This window comes from Heptranchias perlo, chromosome 31 (genome assembly GCF_035084215.1).
Source record: "Heptranchias perlo isolate sHepPer1 chromosome 31, sHepPer1.hap1, whole genome shotgun sequence".
NCBI lineage: Eukaryota > Metazoa > Chordata > Chondrichthyes > Hexanchiformes > Hexanchidae > Heptranchias > Heptranchias perlo.
Genome location: NC_090355.1, coordinates 16,724,790 through 16,745,028, shown reverse-complemented (window position 1 = coordinate 16,745,028; position 20,239 = coordinate 16,724,790). Strand labels below are relative to the sequence as shown.

Sequence of the window (20,239 nt, the reverse complement as noted above, 5' to 3'; positions counted from 1 at the left end):
ATTCAGCCAGTTCCCAATCCACCACAGCAGATTACCACTAATTCTGCAAAATTCTATCTTGTAAAGAAGCCTCTTATGAGTTATCTTATCAAAAGCTTTCTGAAAGTCCAGATAGACAATGTCTACCGGGTTACCCTCATCCACTAACCTGTTACCCCTCATCCACTAAACTGTTTCAAGATAATGAATTGCTTATTATTTACACTTTATGGGCTAGCTCCTCAGTATCTTTACTCATTATTGCAGTTTTTTTAAAACTTGCATGAATACACCACGCCTTAAAACACAGCATTTAAAGGTAACTCTTTCCCCTCCCCCACACTTTTCTGTGGTAAAATGGTCAAAAGATCCCAAAATGTGACAGTATTGAATAACGCAAAAAAATCCAAATGCACAACACACCTTCAATTTAATTTACATTCTGTTGTTATCAGCCAATAGCTGTGCTGATAAAAGTGTCCACTGCTTTGTGGTTTGCTAAATACCACATTATTCAGGCTGGAAAGATAACAGACTTAATGACAGTGGTTCAAGACAATTCATTTTCAATTTGTAATAAATGGTCTGACCCCATTCTTTCCAACAATACTCAAGAGAGTCTGTCTCCCTTTCTGCCCTCCCTAAATTGATTAGCACCTGTATTTGTTCATCTCACTGTTCCCTTCTTCCTGGTCAATATTGTACAACGCTGGTAAAATAATTAAAAGTCAGGTGTTCACGCTGTTAGACTTGATGTATTTATTTCTCCTGGCAGTCAGTTAGATATTTGTGGAAAACATAGAACTGGCATCTATCTAATTGTCACAGACTGAGAGAATTTCTTGGCATAACTAGGTTATGCATGCATGGAAGCCCCAAAATAACATCTTTTGATGGTAGCTCCCAGGAGATATGAATTTGAAATTTTAGCCAGTTTGTCACTAATTTCGTCCCATGACTTCTGTAAAAGATTCAAATGAGAAAGAAAAGAAATAAGAAGATTGCATTTTCTTTAGCGCCTTTCACAACCTCAGGACATCCCAAAGCATTTCATAGTCAATTAAGTGCTTTTGAAGTGTTGTAATGCAGGGAAATTCAACAGCCAATTTGCGCACAGCAAGGTCCCACAAACAGCAATGAAATGAATGACTTGATAATCTGTTTAGTAATGTTGATTGAAGGATAAATGTTGGTTAGGGCACCTGAAGTGCTCTGCTCTTCTTGGAATCTTTTACATCAATCTGAGAGGCCAGATGGGGCTTTGGTTTAACATTCTATCTGAAAGACAGCAGCACCAACAATGCAGCACTCCCTCAGTACAGCCCTGAGTGCCAGCAAAATTAGACAAGGGATGGCCTTGTATACTGAACCTTCACCTGAATTATCAGAGTTTGATTTCTACCAAGGTACCTTTTGGAAAGAGGTGGTTTCAATACCCAAAGAAGTATGGAAATATTCATGTTCAGACTTCTGTACAGTATGTTCCATCTCTAATTTCTAAGTGGCTGACATTGTGAAATATTACCAAAAAACTACTGGCTATAACTATTCTGAGCAAGGGAGTGTCACGCATTGTGAGATTGTCACCAATATCAAGCAAGATGCCAAAGGTTATATAAAGGTGAAAACTGCTTAAGAAATACTTAAGCCTGACAGAAAGACTCCTGAGGAAAATGAGAATATTGCCTGAAAACAAGATTCTAGTCTGTAAGGGAAAGTATGGAACTCCAAAGCAACAGATGAATGACAGCTTTCAACATAAGCTTATATTTCGCACACCTCAATATTATTGGTTGGTACTAAGAAATGTACCTCGGTACTAAATGTCAATGTTGGACTTAACTGGAGAAAAATATAAAAGTAATTAGTACTAAAAGGTGACAAACCAATACAATTACAATAATAATACCTCTCAGTACCAAAAATAATGAGTGCCAAGGAACATTACAATGCTGGCACCAAAAACTGGGTAATCAGCATTCGGTATGGTCTCTGGTGCTGATTAAGAATGGTAACTACTCCCAGAAGATATAGAACTAAGCTAGCACTCAGTAATAGACAGTATTAAGTTAGCAAAAGTCCTAGAACTGAGGGAATTACATTGACTGAACTGTTTAGGAATTTGACTGATCCTTTCTGAGCACAGTATCCCAATGTCATCCAGTTCCTAGGATAGTAAACTCTACCAAAGTGCCTTGACTCTCTGGGCAGACAATGCTTAGTGACACCATGCCAGAATTATCTCCCAGAGATCCAGGCAGTCCATTTTGACCTTTGAAGAGAAGCTGAAACAGACAGATAAGGAAGCCATGGTTGGTTAAATAGCAAACATGTTAATCACTGACAGTTTGATGGAGTTTATTTCTCAAATTTCATAGCTATAAACTACAAGTATGTTAAGAAAACATGAGTAAAAATAAGTAATACTTACAAAATAAAATGTTCATGAAATATTGGATTTTTGCAATCTGGCACGGTCTTTGTCTTCTGTCTGTTTCCACGATCATAGTCAGGTACCACAGACAACTTTAAAGCAAAGAGATGGTAATTTAAGTATGATTGTAAAATAAGTTATTAATCATACCAAAATGGCAGAAAACAATGAGTGGTTGTTAAAGGAGTTATGTTGAGGTAGGGAAACGTACAAAGCGGAGTGCCACAGTGCTCAGTTTTGGGACCATTGCTGTTTCTCATTCACATAAATGTCCCTGATTCAGAAACTCAATGCAGAATGGTCAAATTTCCTGATGATACCAAACTGGGCGGGGCAGTGGAATCAGTGGAAACAGCTCAAAAATTACAGAATGACTTGGAAAAAATAAGTGTGTAGACAGATCAAATGGCAGTTAAAATTTAATGCAGCCAAGTACAAAGTACTGCACAAAGGAAAGAAAAATAAGCAATACACATAATCCATGAATGATGTCGAATTAGCTAAGGATGAGGTTCAAAGAGACCTAGAAATCACAGTAGGTTTGCGACTAAATATGTCCAATCAACGGAGAGCAGCAATCTATAAAGTTAACAGAATATTGAACTACACAAGTAGTTAAACAATTGAAAATAAGCGAAAAGAAGTCACGGTCAAATTATCCAGTGCTCTAGTCGGATCACACCTTGTACCCAGTTCTGGTCACAGAGACACAAGAGAAACATTCAAGCACTGGAGATATTGCAAAGAAGAGCCACAAGGCCAATCCATAGTGTTAGAAGTCTCCTTAATGAAGGAAGATTGCAGAAACTTTTCAACCTGGAAAGGAGGTGTCTCAGAACAAAAATAGAAAATGCAGAAAACAGACAGCACATGAGTCAGGATCTGTGAAGAAAAAAAAGACAGGTTACAGCGTTTTTGGTGTTTACCCTTAATCAGACAGAAGGCTAAGAGATAAACAGGTATTTTAGTAAGGTTGGATAATGGGAGAAACAAGGAGACAGGAGGTGGAGAGAACTAACAGATGCACCAATCACAAAAAGAGAGTTCATGGCCTAAAAATTGGATTGCACCTGAATTGGGGCACGATCTCCGTGCAGCACATGTGGCAGACACCTAATGAGGCTGGTGGCAGACCCGCGCAAAATTGGTCCGCCAGCGTCATTTGTTTATTACCAGTGGGCCACCAGAGGCAGCTCACCGGTCCTGAAACGAACAAAGATTGTCCGGCTCAAGTGCCAGATGAAGTGGTCGGCAGCATCCAATGGGGGGTGGGGGAGGGGAGAGTGGTGGGCGCCGGAGCTTCGCAGATTTAATGTGGAGCCAGGAGGAGCACTCCTGTTCCTCCCGGCGCCACAATAAGGTAAACAAAAAAATTAAAACTCATCTTTCGAGAAACAGCCTATAGCAGTTCTTTTAAGGACTGCTGGTTTGGCTGCCAAGCTCCTGAGAATACGGACCACAGCATGCATGACGCATGCTGCAGCCTGTCACTAACGAATTTTGTAAATGGGCCTAAAACAGGCGTGATGTCCCCTTTTTGCATATGCAAAGGGACTAACGCATTTTTAATACGCGGGCTCTGGATCCTTATATAGCAGCCTTTACCAATATGGTGAGCAACGCCCTTCCAGCAAGAATGTGCACGTGTATGCCACCCACCATATTGGACGCCGCCGGCAGGTGCCCATTTTGCACCTGTAAAATCTGCGTGGCGCCAACCGATTTCATGTGTTAAATGTTAAATAATTAGGTAAAATAGAGATCATCAATTAAATAATGCAAACAACAGAAAGGACAAAAGAATGTGTAAATACTGCGGGAGGGTGAAAAGACAAAGGAGAAGCACATATACAATAAAAGCTTGAGAAACAAGGAAACGATAAAGAAAGATTTTTTTTAAAATACAAGTCATCAGTCTGAAGCAGAGTATGCACCCAAAACAGTCATAACCTGTCTTTTCAGATTCAGGAACAAAGGAGCTAAAAGGCACAAAACATAATGCAATGGCTAAATTTAATCATTCCATTGTCAAGGGTGTATTTTTTTAAAATTTTGTTTAAGTCAAAGAGCATTTTCACCTTTGCATAAGAATCACATGTACGATATTCTCTTCCCATAAGTCCTTTTGCTTCCATAACTGGAGAAAAAAAGTCATAACTTAATTAACCTTCAGAAATATGAACCATGGCCATCATGTCTCTCAAACAACACTGAATTTTCAAAAATTATTACATTATCCTTAACTGTGATAAATTAAAATTGATTTAACAAAGTCTTCAACTCAGAAATATTATTTTTTTTTATTTTACATTGTTCAAATAAAGATAAGTCATGGTCCAAAATTTATTTAAAGCACATGCATTTTCTGGACAAATATAACATTCATATTCTATAAAATCATACATTTCTAGTATTTTTGCTAAGGTGGGCAAGTGCAATTAAATCATATGCAAAAATTAATGCTTTAAAATTGACTTAGAGCTGTATGTTTTTCTTTTTTATTTTACAAGTAGTTCACAGCTTCTAATTTAACCTGTCTTAAATTAAATTCCATAAAAAATATAATTTCATTTTAAACTATTCAAGCAACTGTTTCTCTGGAGAATTTTAACATTTACAAACTTACTATGAATGGCAAGTGCCCCATTTTGAAGTTGAACTGAGAGCTTCACCTGTCCTGTTAGAGACAAAAATTAATTATACTGCAAAATACTATGACAATTTTAATGGCCATATTGTCCCCTCTATTACCAAATAACGGCTTAATAGCTCCTAAATATTGCTGCAGAATAAGATAGAGATAATCCCTCCACAGTCTTGTTTCATCCTGCTTCTGCAACCTCCTCCAATCCCACCAGTCAACTTGGCACAGTTGGTAGCACTCTCACCTGAGTCAGAAGGTTGTCGATTCAAACCCACTCTAGAACTTGAGGGCACAACACTTTAGTGCAGTACTAAGGGCGTCAGGGACTGCAGCTTTGTTGGAGGTGCCATCTTTCAGATGAGATGTTAAAGCAAGGTCCCATGTGCCTATTCCAGTAGCTCAAGTGAATGCAAAAGATCTCATGGCACTATTCAAAGAAGAGCAAGGCCTTCTCCCAGTGTCGTGCACTTAATTCTTCCCTCAACCATCACCACTAAAAACAGATAAACTAGTCATTCATCCCATTTGCTACACGTGGGAACTTGCTGGGCACAAACTGGGTGCCACATTTGCCTGCATAACAGTGGCTGCACATCAAAAGCAATTAACTGGTTGTGAAGCGCTTTGGGACATCCTGAGGACATAAGGAACAATATCAATTCAGTTTCTTCATTCACATTCCCACTTGCACCCTTTGTTCTTCCATTAATGGTATGGTTTTTAGCCACCTTACCTCACATGCTAGAATTCTCTTCCCTATATGCTCCATCTTACCACATATCTCCCTACCTTCAAAAGCTCCTTAAAACCTATCTCTTCAACTGTGCATTTAGTCACTTCTCTCAACTCTTGCTCAGCTTCAACCCCAACTCTGTGAAATACCTTGAGTATTTTTAAAGGCGTTACGTAGAATCATAAAATCTTACAGCACAGAAAGCAGCCATTCGGTCTATCATGCCTGTGCTGGCTCTTTGAAAGAGCTATCCAATTAGTCCCACTCCCTTTCTCTTTCCCCACAGCTCTGCAATTTTCTCCCCTGCAAGTATTTATCCAATTCCCTTTTGAAAGTTACTGCTGAATCTGCTTCCTCCACCCTTTCATTCTGGAATTTTCACCTGTGTTGCACACCATTTTAGCAGATAACCAATAACCAATAACCACGAACCAAGGAAGCACACACAACAATCAAAAAACAACCCCATACTTTGCCTTTTCCCTTACCAGTTTACCAACAAATACACAAAAAAATTGAAGTGCACATGCCAGTACAAGTGCAAATTGTTAGAGAGACACATATACAAACATGCACACACATCCTGTTTATTCAGTATTATGGTTTTAAAAAAGCTCAGCTTTTCCTCATGAAAGGTTTGGTAGCAATACTTCCAAATTAATTTCTTTGATTCCTCTTCCATTCCTTTCTAGTTTCCCTTTTTTTAAAAAAAAATCACATATTTTTGTCCTGGTTCTTAACCAGCACTGATTACCAGATTTTATCAAATTGAATCATTTTGTTGTCACCACTTCCAAATGGTTTCCCTACTTCTAAATTAAAAATGTTGTCCTGAGTGCTTACAAGATGCAGATCAAAATACGAGTTACTCTTATTCGGACTTCCTGACATTCCAGTGTACATTATGCAGTGCTCTTCGTGATGAGCAGCCAGGGTTGCAAGGTGCTGAACTGAAAACCAAACTAAGTTTAAAGGGTCAAGTAAGATTCAGCGGGCAATTTTCAGGCTATTTTGCAGCATTTTTCTTAACTTTTTTGTTTTTTTTTCTGCTGTGATGCTTTTTTACCCTGCCTTACAGCTCTATTAATGTCAATAATGGATTTTACGATGGAAATCCCCATATATCTGAAAATTGTGGAGGGACGAGAAGGAACAAAAGAGCAACCAGACATATCAGGTTGCACTAGGGGTGCTCTATGCCCACTCCTCAGTACCATCGCACTCGCAACAACAGGTGGAGGAGCATATACCTTGCTTTCGCAAGGATTAATGCATGCGGAGACTTCAATTCCCAATAGCAGAGATATGTGAAAACCTGACTAATCATAATGCTGGATGGTTCTTCATAAGCACCTCAATCATACTGTATTGTGCTTTTAGTGGAAGTGCATGAAAGAAAGCATGCCACGGTGATACCCTGCTTGGCCACACCCAAGATCCCAGTAATCACAGTTTTAGGGATTCACATATGTAACAACACCACCTGCACGTTCCCCTCCAAGTCACACACCATCCCGACTTGGAAATATATCGCTGTTCCTTCATCGTCGCTGGGTCAAAATCCTGGAACTCCCTTCCAAACAGCACTGTGGGAGAACCTTCACCACATGGACTGCAGCGGTTCAAGAAGGCGGCTCACCACCACCTTCTCAAGGGCAATTAGGGATGGGCAATAAATGCCGGCCTCGCCAGCAACGCCCACATCCCATGAACGAATAAAAAAAAACTGCAACAGTCATAAAGAACTGTCTCCACAGGCCCCAGACCAGGAGACAGCCAGATGCAGAGCTGTGCCATTTGATGCAAGGAAAACTGTAACTAACATGCAAGACAAGGCTGGAACAGCCAGTGCCAATAATGGGTAGTCACTGTTTGCAGCCTACCTCCACGCATGCTGCAATTCTGTCCAATGGGAACGCTTACGTGGAGTGGGAAAGAGACCACTCTCCTCACGGCCACATCATGAAACTCCATCTCCACTTCAGCAAACGTGAACTTGGCAGAAGGCCTCTCATGGAAAACTGATGCTGTGCTGCACCACTACTTATTTGCAGACTTATTCCTGGAAATGAGTTTCCTTTCACTTTATTTTTTCTTTCACTTCTTAGCCCTTCTCCCTTCAGCCTTGGCTAAAGTTATCCGAAGGCTGGAAGCATTTTTGTCTCCCTATTTGTCACTTCTACTTAAATGTCCACATCCCATTAAATTCAAAAGTGAATGCTTCCGGTCCCACCACTAGGCTATCTCATTGCATCCATCCAAATCTGCACTTGGACTGTGAATAATTATATGAATAACAATGAATTGACCCAAAAAAAATGAATCTGATTAGCACAATTTCATTAACTTACCCTCCCTCACCCCCGAGAGCTTCTCAGAAAATTCTACTTCTCCTTCCAATGGTCAGCGAATCACATCATGAAACCTTCATATCGATCCTTTGACTAAAAATGACAGTTGAATTCCATTCTAAACTCCCTTCTTCCTCCAGATGTGATACAGGAAGAGGATACACGCCCCTCAACATCTGGCATTGCCAACACTTCAGAGTACATACATGCACTGGCTCTATTTCTCCCAAGCACTTGCCCTGAGACATCACCCAGGGGAGTTTGAGAGGAAGAGAAGAGTACCCTGGATGAGACATAGAGCATGACTCAGCAGGTGTACTCACCCCTCTTAATCTGGCCATATAAGGCTCAGTGTCCATTCCTTCATACATTAGTAATCCGCCACACCACAAAGATCCTTAGGACATTTTCTGCTAATAAGGAGCCATATAAATACAAGTACCTCAGAAATAGCTGGAGCTCATGTGATTGGGGAAGGACACATGTTGCTGCTTCAATCATCAGTGATTGCATTAGCAAACAATTCCTTGTATAGTTATTTACATAATTCACCTTAGAACAAGTGGAAAACTTCATGGTTTACATGGAATTGTACAAAAATAAAACTGTCTCACAGACTTCCACGCTTTTGGACTGTAAGGGTGAAGCTTCCAAAAAGTAACTTCCAGAAGTCTAAATTTTTTCTGGAACCATAATGAGGAGGAGATTGACATGGACAGCAGGCCGATCAGGAGGAATCAACGTGTTTACAGAAAAAATTGTCAATGAAGCCCAACTAAATAATTTAAGCTCCAGCCGAACACTCCAAATTGAATCTGAAACTCACCACACAGCAGAAGGCCTCTCATGGAAAACATTTTCTAGCAATTTACAGCAGCATACAGGCAACACTGAAGGGGCTAAATTGGGCCTTGTAGCGCCCGTTGTGTAGGTGACACCTGGACTCCTAAGGACCCAAAACAGAGACCAAGATGCATGCGCACACTTCCGGCATGACATGCGCAGGACGCCATTATGGTAAAGGCGTTTGTACACGCACACGTAATGAACGCCAGCAGCATGTAAAGTAGGGAGATTATGCGGTAGATCAGTGTGCAATGCTGATTTAGAGGAACAGATGTGATTTTGGAACTCTGCGCTCCAGCCAACACGCTATCTTAACCTCGCACAGCTGAACAGGTCTTAAACGGCATGGAGGACACCCCACCACCACCAGCGCAATATAAAGGGATCATGCAGGAGTTACAGGTTGGTTGCTGGGTGATTGCTTCTGGCTGCTTTGAAGGTCTCCTACACTTGAACACCAGGACTAGGGGACATAGCCTAAAAATTAGAGCAAAGGCTTTCAGGAGTGAAGTTAGGAAACACTTCTACACACAAAGGATGGCAGAAGTTTGGAACTCTCTTCCGCAAATGGCAGTTGATCCTAGTTCAATTGTTAATTTTAAATATGAGATTGATAGATTTTTGTTAACCAAAGGTATTAAGGGATATGGGACTAAGGCAAGAATATGGAGTTAGGTTACAGATCAGCCATGATCTCATTGAATGGCAGAACAGGCTCGAGGGGCTGAATGGCCTACTCCTGTTCCTATCTTCCTATAATAAAGTTTCAATACCATACAGGTAGTGGGCTGGCGAGCTGATAGGCAACAGTAAGGGCACTGACGGAGTGGCAGGAGTGGGACAGGAATGCTGTCATCCTGAGAGAGGACAGCAGGTTCGTGTTCCATGGAGCCACTGCCACTTGCTGCCTTCTGTTATGCGCCACCTTCTCCTGCAATAAAACGGGAAGTGTGTCGGTGAGTGTCCTCCAAGATGTTTGGGTGATATGGCTGTCATGGTTGAATAGCTGCCCGTGTGTGTGACCTGTGAGTTGTGGGTATGTGGCTTGCAACAGTGGTAATGTGTGAGAGTGGGAGGAAGCATCTGTTTGGAAGAGTTAAGTACTGATTGAAACAGTTTGTTGATAGGTGGGTGATGGATGATGTCCTTTAGGGAAGGAAACCTGCCATCCTTACCCGGTCTGGCCAAAATGTGACTCCAGACCCACAGCAATGTGGTTGATTCTTAATTGCCCTCTGAAATGGCCTAGCAAGCCACTCAGTTGTAAAATCTCGCTACGAAAAGTCATAATAAGAATAAAACCGGACGGACCACCCGGCATCGGACCACTAGGCACCGGACACGACAACGGCAAAACACCAAGCCCAGTCGACCCTGCAAGGTCCACCTTACAAACATCTGGGGACTTGTGCCAAAATTGGGAGAGCTGTCCCACAGACTAGTCAAGCAACAGCCTGACATAGCCATACTCACAGAAACATACCTTTCAGCCAACGTCCCAGACTCTTCCATCACCATCCCTGGGTATGTCCTGTCCCACCGGCAGGACAGACCCACCAGAGGTGGCGGTACAGTGATATACAGTCAGGAGGGAGTGGCCCTGGGAGTCCTCAACATTGACTCTGGACCCCATGAAATCTCATGGCATCAGGTCAAACATGGGCAAGGAAACCTCCTGCTGATTACCACCTACCATCCTCCCTCAGCTGATGAATCAGTCCTCCTCCATGTTGAGCACCACTTGGAGGAAGCATTGAGGGTAGCAAGGGCACAAAATGTACTCTGGGTGGGGGACTTCAATGTCCATCACCAAGAGTGGCTCGGTAGCACCACTACTGACCGAGCTGGCCGAGTCCTGAAGGACATAGCTGCTAGACTGGGCCTGCAGCAGGTGGTGAGCGAACCAACACGAGGGAAAAACTTACTTGACCTTGTCCTCACCAATCTACCTGTCGCAAATGCATCTGTCCATGACAGTATTGGTAGGAGTGACCACCGCACAGTCCTCGTGGAGATGAAGTCCCGTCTTCGCACTGAGGACACCATCCAACGTGTTGTGTGGCACTACCACCGTGCAAAATGGGATAGATTCAGAACAGATCTGGCAGCTCAAAACTGGGCATCCATGAGGCGCTGTGGGCCATCAGCAGCAGAATTGTATTCCAGCACAATCTGTAACCTCATGGCCCCGTATATTCCTCCATCTACCATTACCAACAAGCCAGGGGATCAACCCTGGTTCAATGAGGAGTGTAGAAGAGCATCCCAGGAGCAGCACCAGGCGTACCTAAAAATGAGGTGCCAACCTGGTGAAGCTACAACTCAGGACTACATGGATGCTAAACAGCGGAAGCAACATGCTATAGACAGAGCTAAGCGACTCCACAACCAACGGGTCAGATCAAAGCTCTGCAGTCCTGCCACATCCAGTCGTGAATGGTGGTGGACAATTAAACAACTAACGGGAGGAGGAGGCTCTGCAAACATCCCCATCCTCAATGACGGCGGAGTCCAGCACGTGAGTGCAAAAGACAAGGCTGAAGTGTTTGCAACCATCTTCAGCCAGAAGTGCCGAGTGGATGATCCATCTCGGCCTCCTCCTGATATCCCCACCACCACGGAAGCCAGTCTTCGGCCAATTCGATTCACTCCACGTGATATCAAGAAACGGCTGAGTGCACTGGATACAGCAAAGGCTATGGGCCCCGACAACATCCCGGCTGCAGTGCTGAAGACTTGTGCTCCAGAACTAGCTGCGCCTCCAGCCAAGCTGTTCCAGTACAGCTACAACACTGGCATCTACCCGACAATGTGGAAAATTGCCCAGGTATGTCCTGTCCACAAAAAGCAGGACAAATCCAATACGGCCAATTACCGCCCCATCAGTCTACTCTGAATCATCAGCAAAGTGATGGAAGGTGTCGTCGACAGTGCTATCAAGCGGCACTTACTCACCAATAACCTGCTCACCGATGCTCAGTTTGGGTTCCGCCAGGACCACTCGGCTCCAGACCTCATTACAGCCTTGGTCCAAACATGGACAAAAGAGCTGAATTCCAGAGGTGAGGTGAGAGTGACTGCCCTTGACATCAAGGCAGCATTTGACCGAGTGTGGCACCAAGGAGCCCTAGTAAAATTGAAGTCAATGGGAATCAGGGGGAAAACTCTCCAGTGGCTGGAGTCATACCTAGCACAAAGGAAGATGGTAGTGGTTGTTGGAGGCCAAGCATCTCAGCCCCAGGACATTGCTGCAGGTGTTCCTCAAGGCAGTGTCCTAGGCCCAACCATCTTCAGCTGCTTCATCAATGACCTTTCCTCCATCAAAAGGTCAGAAATGGGGATGTTCGCTGATGACTGCACAGTGTTCAGTTCCATTCGCAACCCCTCAAATAATGAAGCAGTCCGAGCCCGCATGCAGCAAGACCTGGACAACATCCAGGCTTGGGCTCATAAGTGGCAAGTAACATTCGCGCCAGGTAAGTGCCAGGCAATGACCATCTCCAACAAGAGAGAGTCTAACCACCTCACCTTGACATTCCACGGCATTACCATCACCGAATCCCCCACCATCAACATCCTGGGGGTCACCATTGACCAGAAACTTAACTGGACCAGCCATATAAATACTGTGGCTACGAGAGCAGGTCAGAGGCTGGGTATTCTGCGGCGAGTGACTCACCTCCTGACTCCCCAAAGCCTTTCCACCATCTACAATGCACAAGTCAGGAGTGTGATGGAATACTCTCCACTTGCTTGGATGAGTACAGCTCCAACAACACTCAAGAAGCTCGACACCATCCAAGATAAAGCAGCCCGCTTGATTGGCACCCCATCCACCACCCTGAACATTCACTCCCTTCACCACCGGCGCACTGTGGCTGCAGTGTGTACCATCCACAGGATGCACTGCAGCAACTCGCCAAGGCTTCTTCGACAGCACCTCCCAAACCCGTGACCTCTACCACCAAGAAGGACAAGAGCAGCAGGCACATGGGAACAACACCACCTGCACGTTCCCCTCCAAGTCACACACCATCCCGACTTGGAAATATATCGCCGTTCCTTCACCGTCGCTGGGTCAAAATCCTGGAACTCCCTTCCTAACAGCACTGTGGGAGAACCGTCACCACACGGACTGCAGCAGTTCAAGAAGGCGGCTCACCACCACCTTCTCAAGGGCAATTAGGGATGGGCAATAAATGCTGGCCTCGCCAGCGACGCCCACATCCTGTGAACGAATAAAAAAAAATGTAGTGTCGAGCAAACTTTATTCAATATTTTAAAGGAACTCAACAGTTTGTAAACACAAGGACGAGACCTGCATCTGTGTTTTACGTGTGCGATTTCTCATCTCCGTTCAGACCCATATCTTAATTTGAGGTTTGAGGTTCTGCAAACTTTGAGCAGCCAAGTTGTTGCTCATTAAAAATTCCAGAGTTCCCATCATCCTCATGCTTCACTATATTGCAGCACAGATTCACTTCACCATTGTGCAGCACTGTGGGAGAACCTTCACCACACGGACTGCAGCAGTTCAAGAAGGCAGCTCACTGCCACCTTCCCAAGGGCAATTAGGGATGGGCAATAAATGCTGGCCTTGCCAGAGACGCCCACATCCCATGAACAAATAAAAAAAAGTCTTTCCTGTTAGTTATAATCTCTCAGTTCTGGTATAATTCTTGTAAATCTATTTTGCACCTTCTTCATTGCCTCCATATCCTTTTTGTAATGTGGAAACCAGAACTATGCACAGTAAGTACTCTTAAGTGTGGTTTAACCAGGGTCCTATATAAGTTCAACATAACCTCTGTGCTTTTCAATTCTATTCCTCTGGAAATGAACCCCAGTGCTTTGTTTGCATTTTTATGGCCTTGTTAACCAATAGTATTACTTTTAATGATTTGTGAATCTATACCCCAAGATCCCTTTGCTTCTCTACCCCATTTAGACTCTTATTTTCCAAGGAGTATGTGGCCTCCTTATTCCTCCTACCAAAATGCACCACCTCACACCTACCTATATTGAAATTAATTTGACATTTACGCGCACATTCTGCAAGTTTATTGACATCTTCTTGTATTTTGAGTCTTCCTCAATATTACCTAACCTCCAATTTGGTGTCATCCGCAAATTTTGAAATTGTAGTTCCGATTCCAGAGTCCAAATCGTTTTTGTAAATCGTGAACAACAGTGGTACCAGCACCGATCCTTGTGGAACACTACTTCTCATCTTTCACCAGTCTGAGTAAATACCTTTAACTCCGACCCAGTTTTCTGTTTTGTAGCCAGTTTGCTGTCCATTGTTCTACTTGCCCGACTCCACATGCTCTGACCTTAGCCATGAATCTACAATACAGTACCTTATCGAAGGCCTTTTGAAAATCCAAGTATATTACATCTACTACATTACCCTCATCTACTCTTTCTGTTACTTCTTCAAAGAATTCAATAAGAATGATCAAGCATGACCTGTCCTTTTGGAATCCGTGCTGACTATTCTTTATTGTATTTTTGGTTTCTAGATGTTTTTCTATTACATCTTTGAATAAAGATTCCATTTTCCTTCCTACCACCGACGTTAAGCTAACTGGTCTATAGTTTCCTGGACTTGTTCCATCTCCCTTTTTAAATATAGGAATAATATCAGCTGTCCGCCAGGCCTCTGGTATTCTCCCTTTTCGAATGAATTTTTACATATACATAAATATATGCCTCTGCTTTCTCTTCCCTTGCTTCTTTTAGTATGCACGGATACAATCCATCCGGACCAGGCATCTTATCCTCTCTAAGTTTGACTAGTTTATCAATTATCTCCCCCATTTCGATCTTAAGTGTCTTGATGTCTTTTTTGATCTCTTCTCAGGCAGATCTGAACCAAGACCTCAAGGTCACCTTCCAAAAGTCACATTGCCATATTACTTTAAGAGCACTGAAAATGCAGTGAAAGAACTTTAAACCAGTTCCCCGCACGATCTGGAATATGGGTTTTGTGAATGCAGGTGGGGTCGTCCGGAATTGAGGCTCACGGTCAGGGTCTGGAGGCCTGTTTGTGGCGTTGGCAGGTAGCATTACAACAGGGGTCCAGTCATAGCCATATGTCAGCTGTGAAAGCTGGGAGTCAGGAGTGGACAATCAGTATCAGAGCACGGGCCGCTTGAGATGCTCCAAAATGGGTGCCACTGCAGACAACAGTGACAGCTACCTTGATGGCCTCAATCAGAGCTAAGTAAAATGACGAGCTGCGTTTAATGTCAGGAAAGTGTGGCAGACAACTGAGGGGGAAATGGCACGACACAAATAAAACATGGTAACTGTTACAGGAAATGCAGGCGTGCACAAGATCTTCAGGACATTAATTATTTGAAGGGACATTTTTTTTTTAATTGAAGAGAAGTTCTCAATATTATTTGTTGCCTCCACTCTTCTACAGGCCGATTGAAGGTTGATTAAGAAAGCATGTAAATGATCTTCCACACATCAACTTAAAGCTAGGTCTCTATTTTCTGTAATGACCTCCGACAGGTCGAGGGGATAACACAGACGCAGGACAATATAAATGTGGGCAACCAACACACTAAGCTCAGTTTGGCGTTGCTCTCCCAAACCTGAATTTTGTGTAAAAGTGCCTTTAGAAGCAATGCAAATGGAAAATGTGATTGCAGTAATAGTTCCAGTTGAAACCAAATACCCTGTGCTCTAATTTCTGATTCTGTGCTCACTCCCGTCACTGTTAGCCGAACGAAAGCAGAATTCCACACATCAGTATTCAAATGCATGTGTGGTACCTTGCTCCCTAGACTGTGAAGATGAAATCTTTAATCAAGGATATGATAAGAATAATCAGCTCTTTTCCATCATTGGAAATTTAAAGGTAATATCATTCTTAATGTGACTGTTGTAGTTTAAAAAAGCAGCTCTGCATTACCTGCAGGATGCACAGCGCAAGCAAGATGTACCAAATTGTCTCTGTGCAAAATCATTAAATCATGATTTGAAGAGAAGCATGAAATTCTCCTGGTGTTCTGGCCGACATTTTTCCCTCAACCAACACTACCAAAATCAGATGAAGTGGTCGTGATTTTACTGCTGCTTGTGGGACCTGTGTGCAAAGCTGCTGTCATGTATGCATACATAAATTAAGTGACTGCGCTTCAAAAATAATTAATTGGATAGAAGTAGTTTGGGACAAACTTAGAGATGTGATAAGGTGCTACACAACTTCAAGTTCTTTCTTTGTAACTTTGTGCTGCAAGTTTTGGTATTGGTGCAATGCAAATGATCACACTGCATCAATGCCAAGTATTCAGTGTCAACACAGCCATAAATTAGAAGAATAATGATAAATATTTACTATATACTGGTGTAATTTTGGGGCCGAAATGTGCAGTAATTTTAACATATCTCTTGTGTTGCACATACCTTACAGCAGTACTGTCAGTCCAGTCGAGACCAGCGACTTCTATGTTCCCAATAATAACAATCCTGATTTCTATGTTCAATTTAGAATAGGGGGCATGCAAGAATGTTTTCACTTCAACTACTGTTTTTGATATTTAAAACACTGCATTTTCTAGCAGACAAGACTGAAATCATCTCAGTTTTGTCCCCTGTTTTATATTTAACTTATTGTAGTCCATTTTAATAAGCTGCTACCTGTTCAACAATGAACTTTCTTAAATAAGGGCATGGTTTAAAGTAGTAACTTGCCAAGAAGTCTGAGGATGCCATAATCACATGAGCTGTCACTACATGAATATCTGTCAGCCCTCTTGAAGCGTTGCTGTCTTGATACACATTCCCTGTCATCTATCTTCTTATCAACTTTTAACATTTTGGACCACAAAATTAATCTCAAGACACTAAAAAAATTTCATTTACACAAAATTTCTACAAAGTACCAGAGTCCAAAATGATGGGATTGTCGGCTTTTTTATTTCTGTTCGACTTGATTTTTTGTAAAATACAAAATAAATCACTTACTTCATAATACATCAATACCAAATATTCCTTATGAATACTATTCATACTATCCATGAATGCTGTATCACATTTTAAATTCCTAAACAAACGAATACCATATCACATTTTGAATTTCTGATTAAAACTACAGTACTAGAACTACAGTAGAAAGAAAATGTAAAAAGCAAGTATCAACAAATGCTAACTAATTAGGTTTTCCATTTTCACAATACAAAAACCTGCACTGTGACTGGCGCTATTCCCCCAGAACAAATCAGTTTTTAACCTTTCAACACAACCACAGTACTCAGTTTCAGTGCAAATGTTTCAAGTTGCTATTAAAACTGAATTGCTGCTTTAAAACCAGCAATCCAAAAATGTGGGCTGAGCACCTTTTCTCTAGTTATGGGATTGTCATTTAAACCCTTACTGACCTATTAATCAACAGTTTTAACAAAACAGCTAAAATGTGTCCCAGTGTCACTTGTACCTTACCAAATGTAGTGAGGTAAAAAGAATCCAGAGCATTTGAAAATCTGTTGCAAAAAGAAACCCGGTGAACACTGCCATGCTCCATTGTCAATTCCTAAAATGCTGCTGAAACTTGAATCCGTAATGTTTCAAATCAGTAACTCAAGAAGCCGTTAAAAGTACGTATCCAGCATGGTTGATAAGACCAGCTGAGCTTCCCAGCAAGCTCTGCTAACCGCCTTGCTTTGAATGTGAACTGTCGTGACCATAGTGATGAGAACAGCATTTGCTCTGATTGGCGGAGTGACTGTTTGAATACGGGTTTTCCACCTGATGGAAGCCTATTCACTGGCTTTGAAGAAATTATCTCATAAAGCACACTGGTATCCAATGGGGAAGCAGTTCCAAAATCCTGAAATGGAGTATCAGACTTTGACTTCGATGAGGAAAAAACAGCAATCTATCATTAAGGTTAACCAAGCTTTAATTCTTGCACAATCACATAGTAATAATCACCCCTGATTTCTTTACAAGTCCCTGCAATCTAAATACAAAAGCAACTAAAATTAACGACTCTACCAGGGGAAGACAGAAAGACTCCGATTCTCACCAAACTGGTTGGGAAAGGATCAAGTTGCAGTTCACTGAGGCGTGACCAGATCACAACAGGCATGTTCTTAAAAGAAATGCTGCAAGTAGAACTGCCAGTACAACATTATTTAACAATTAACAGATATCTTTTACATAATGACACCTGGGTTTAAAAAAAGCCCTTTATCCCACTCTTCGAGAGCTGTTCACTTTCATAGCCTTGGACAGGGTGCAAAAGAGATTTATTAGAATGGTACAAGGGACTTCAGTTATGTGGAGGGAGCAGAGAAGATTAAGAGGAGATTTGATAGAGTGTTCAAAATCATGAATGGTTTTGATCGGGTAAATAAGGAGAAACTGTTTCCAGTGGAGAAGAGTCAGTAACCAGAGGACACAGATTTAAGATGATTGGCAAAAGATCCAGAGGTGACATGAGGAAACATTTTTTTAAAGCAGAGAGTTGTTATGATCTGGAATGCACTGCCTGAAAGGGTGGTGTAAGCCGATTCAATAATAACTTTCAAAAGGGAATTGGATAAATGCTTGAAGGGAAAACAATTACCGGGGTATGAGGAAAGAGCAGGGGAGTGGGACTAAATGGATAGCTATTTCAAAGAGCCGGCACAGGCACAATGGGCCAAATGGCCTCCTTCTGTGCTGTAACATACTATGGTACATGCCTTCACCTCCAGCCAGAAAATAATAAGTAAGCAATGAAACAGAAAATGCCAGAAATGTACAACGAATCAGTCTAAAAAAACAAGGTATCCTAAAATTTGTACAACATCTTTCATCAGAATTGGTGTGGTCAGGCAGGGCAGTTCAATTACAGCACCCTAAAAACAAAAAAGGCAGAAGAACAGATAGAGGTTAAGAATATGCAAACTACTTTCACAGAGGTATAAAACTGCTTTAATCAATAAACAGAGTCTAAATGCTGTGAAATGATGCAAAGTGCAAAATACTGAAAATTCAACTTTTTTGGCCAGGTGGATGCATGACACACACAGACCCCCATCACCATGCCTATGGTCTCCAACTGAGAAATACTGAGAAAACCACCTAAGTAGTCTGTGTTTTCCTAATACTGAATGTACTCTGTCCATGTAGAGACATATGCTACATAGGTTGGCAAGAACCAAGGCGGGGCCTCGTGTGATTAGGAGTAGTGCTGCATTTTCTCAGGCAGCTAACCAGCACACAGCACTTCAAGCTTCCAGCTGCTTGTCCAGCTATGCTTACCCTACCCATTAATACTTGCAGGGTTATTTAGAGCCGAGTAGGAACAATACCAACTCCCAGTAATAGATCTACCCTTTCAGATACCTTTAATGAACCAGGCTGGCCAGTCAATAATCAGCAACACTGTAGTACTATGGATCTGCCTGACAATGAATCAAATTTCCAAGGCCACCACAAAGGGTTCATCTAAATTCTAATCTATCTATTGCCAGGTGTATTATCTTGAAGCCATTTCAAAACAAAAGCAATCCCGCATACCTATTTCCAAGGAGAATAGCGGCCAATTGACAATTAACAAATGTAGGTTCGATAGATGAACAACAGATATCTGGTAATCCTTCTGTGTGGCAGAGTAAGCAACACAATTCACAATAACATTTCTATTTGCATTGCCACCATCTTTGTGATCACATAATGGACATACACCATACACCATCAAATGGTGATTCCACAAGCTGAAGGAATGGGATTCCAGCAACAATTGCTAGCCTAGGTGCAACTTAATCAAGGTAGGCACGACATATTAGTGCATGTTTGCATACTGGTCTCCAGGTAACACACGCTAATAGCTTTTTTCCCCCTCAGTGTCTTTGTCATAAACGTGATAGACAACTACTTTCAGCATGGTGAAAAGACCTATGCAGGACAGCTTATAACATATCAGCCACCTTGATGTTTTAGACGTCCAAGTTCAATGCCGCATATCAGGTTTACTCATTATCAACCAATTAATCCAAGTTTTCATTTAAAGGGCTTTGGCAAAGAGAATAATTCACTATGAGGCTGACTCTCCCTCTGGGTACTGAGCAACAACCCAGCGTAAGGAACATAAGAACATAAGAAATAGGAGCAGGAGTAGGCCATACGGCCCCTCGAGCCTGCTCCACCATTCAATAAAATCATGGCTGATCTTCGACCTCAACTCCACTTTCCTGCCCAATCCTCATATCCCTTGATTCTCAGAGTCCAAAAATCCATGCATCTCAGCC

At 42.2% G+C, this 20,239-nt stretch overlaps 1 protein-coding gene across 10 annotated transcripts in view; it reads right to left on the bottom strand.

Moving 5' to 3' along the window:
• rgs3a (regulator of G protein signaling 3a) overlaps positions 1 to 20,239 on the bottom strand; it is a 257,200-nt gene that overhangs the window by 191,468 nt on the left and 45,493 nt on the right. For 9 of the 10 annotated variants that reach the window (XM_067969628.1, XM_067969627.1, XM_067969631.1 and 6 more), the window contains 3 exons: positions 5,040 to 5,090; positions 4,492 to 4,550; positions 2,411 to 2,505 (listed from right to left, as the gene is read on the bottom strand). In XM_067969628.1, the coding sequence (XP_067825729.1) occupies positions 2,411 to 2,505; positions 4,492 to 4,550; positions 5,040 to 5,090 (205 nt within the window). Of the gene's footprint in view, positions 1 to 2,410; positions 2,506 to 4,491; positions 4,551 to 5,039; positions 5,091 to 17,441; positions 17,830 to 20,239 lie in introns of all 10 variants that reach the window. The other variant, XM_067969632.1, reaches the window with a different exon arrangement.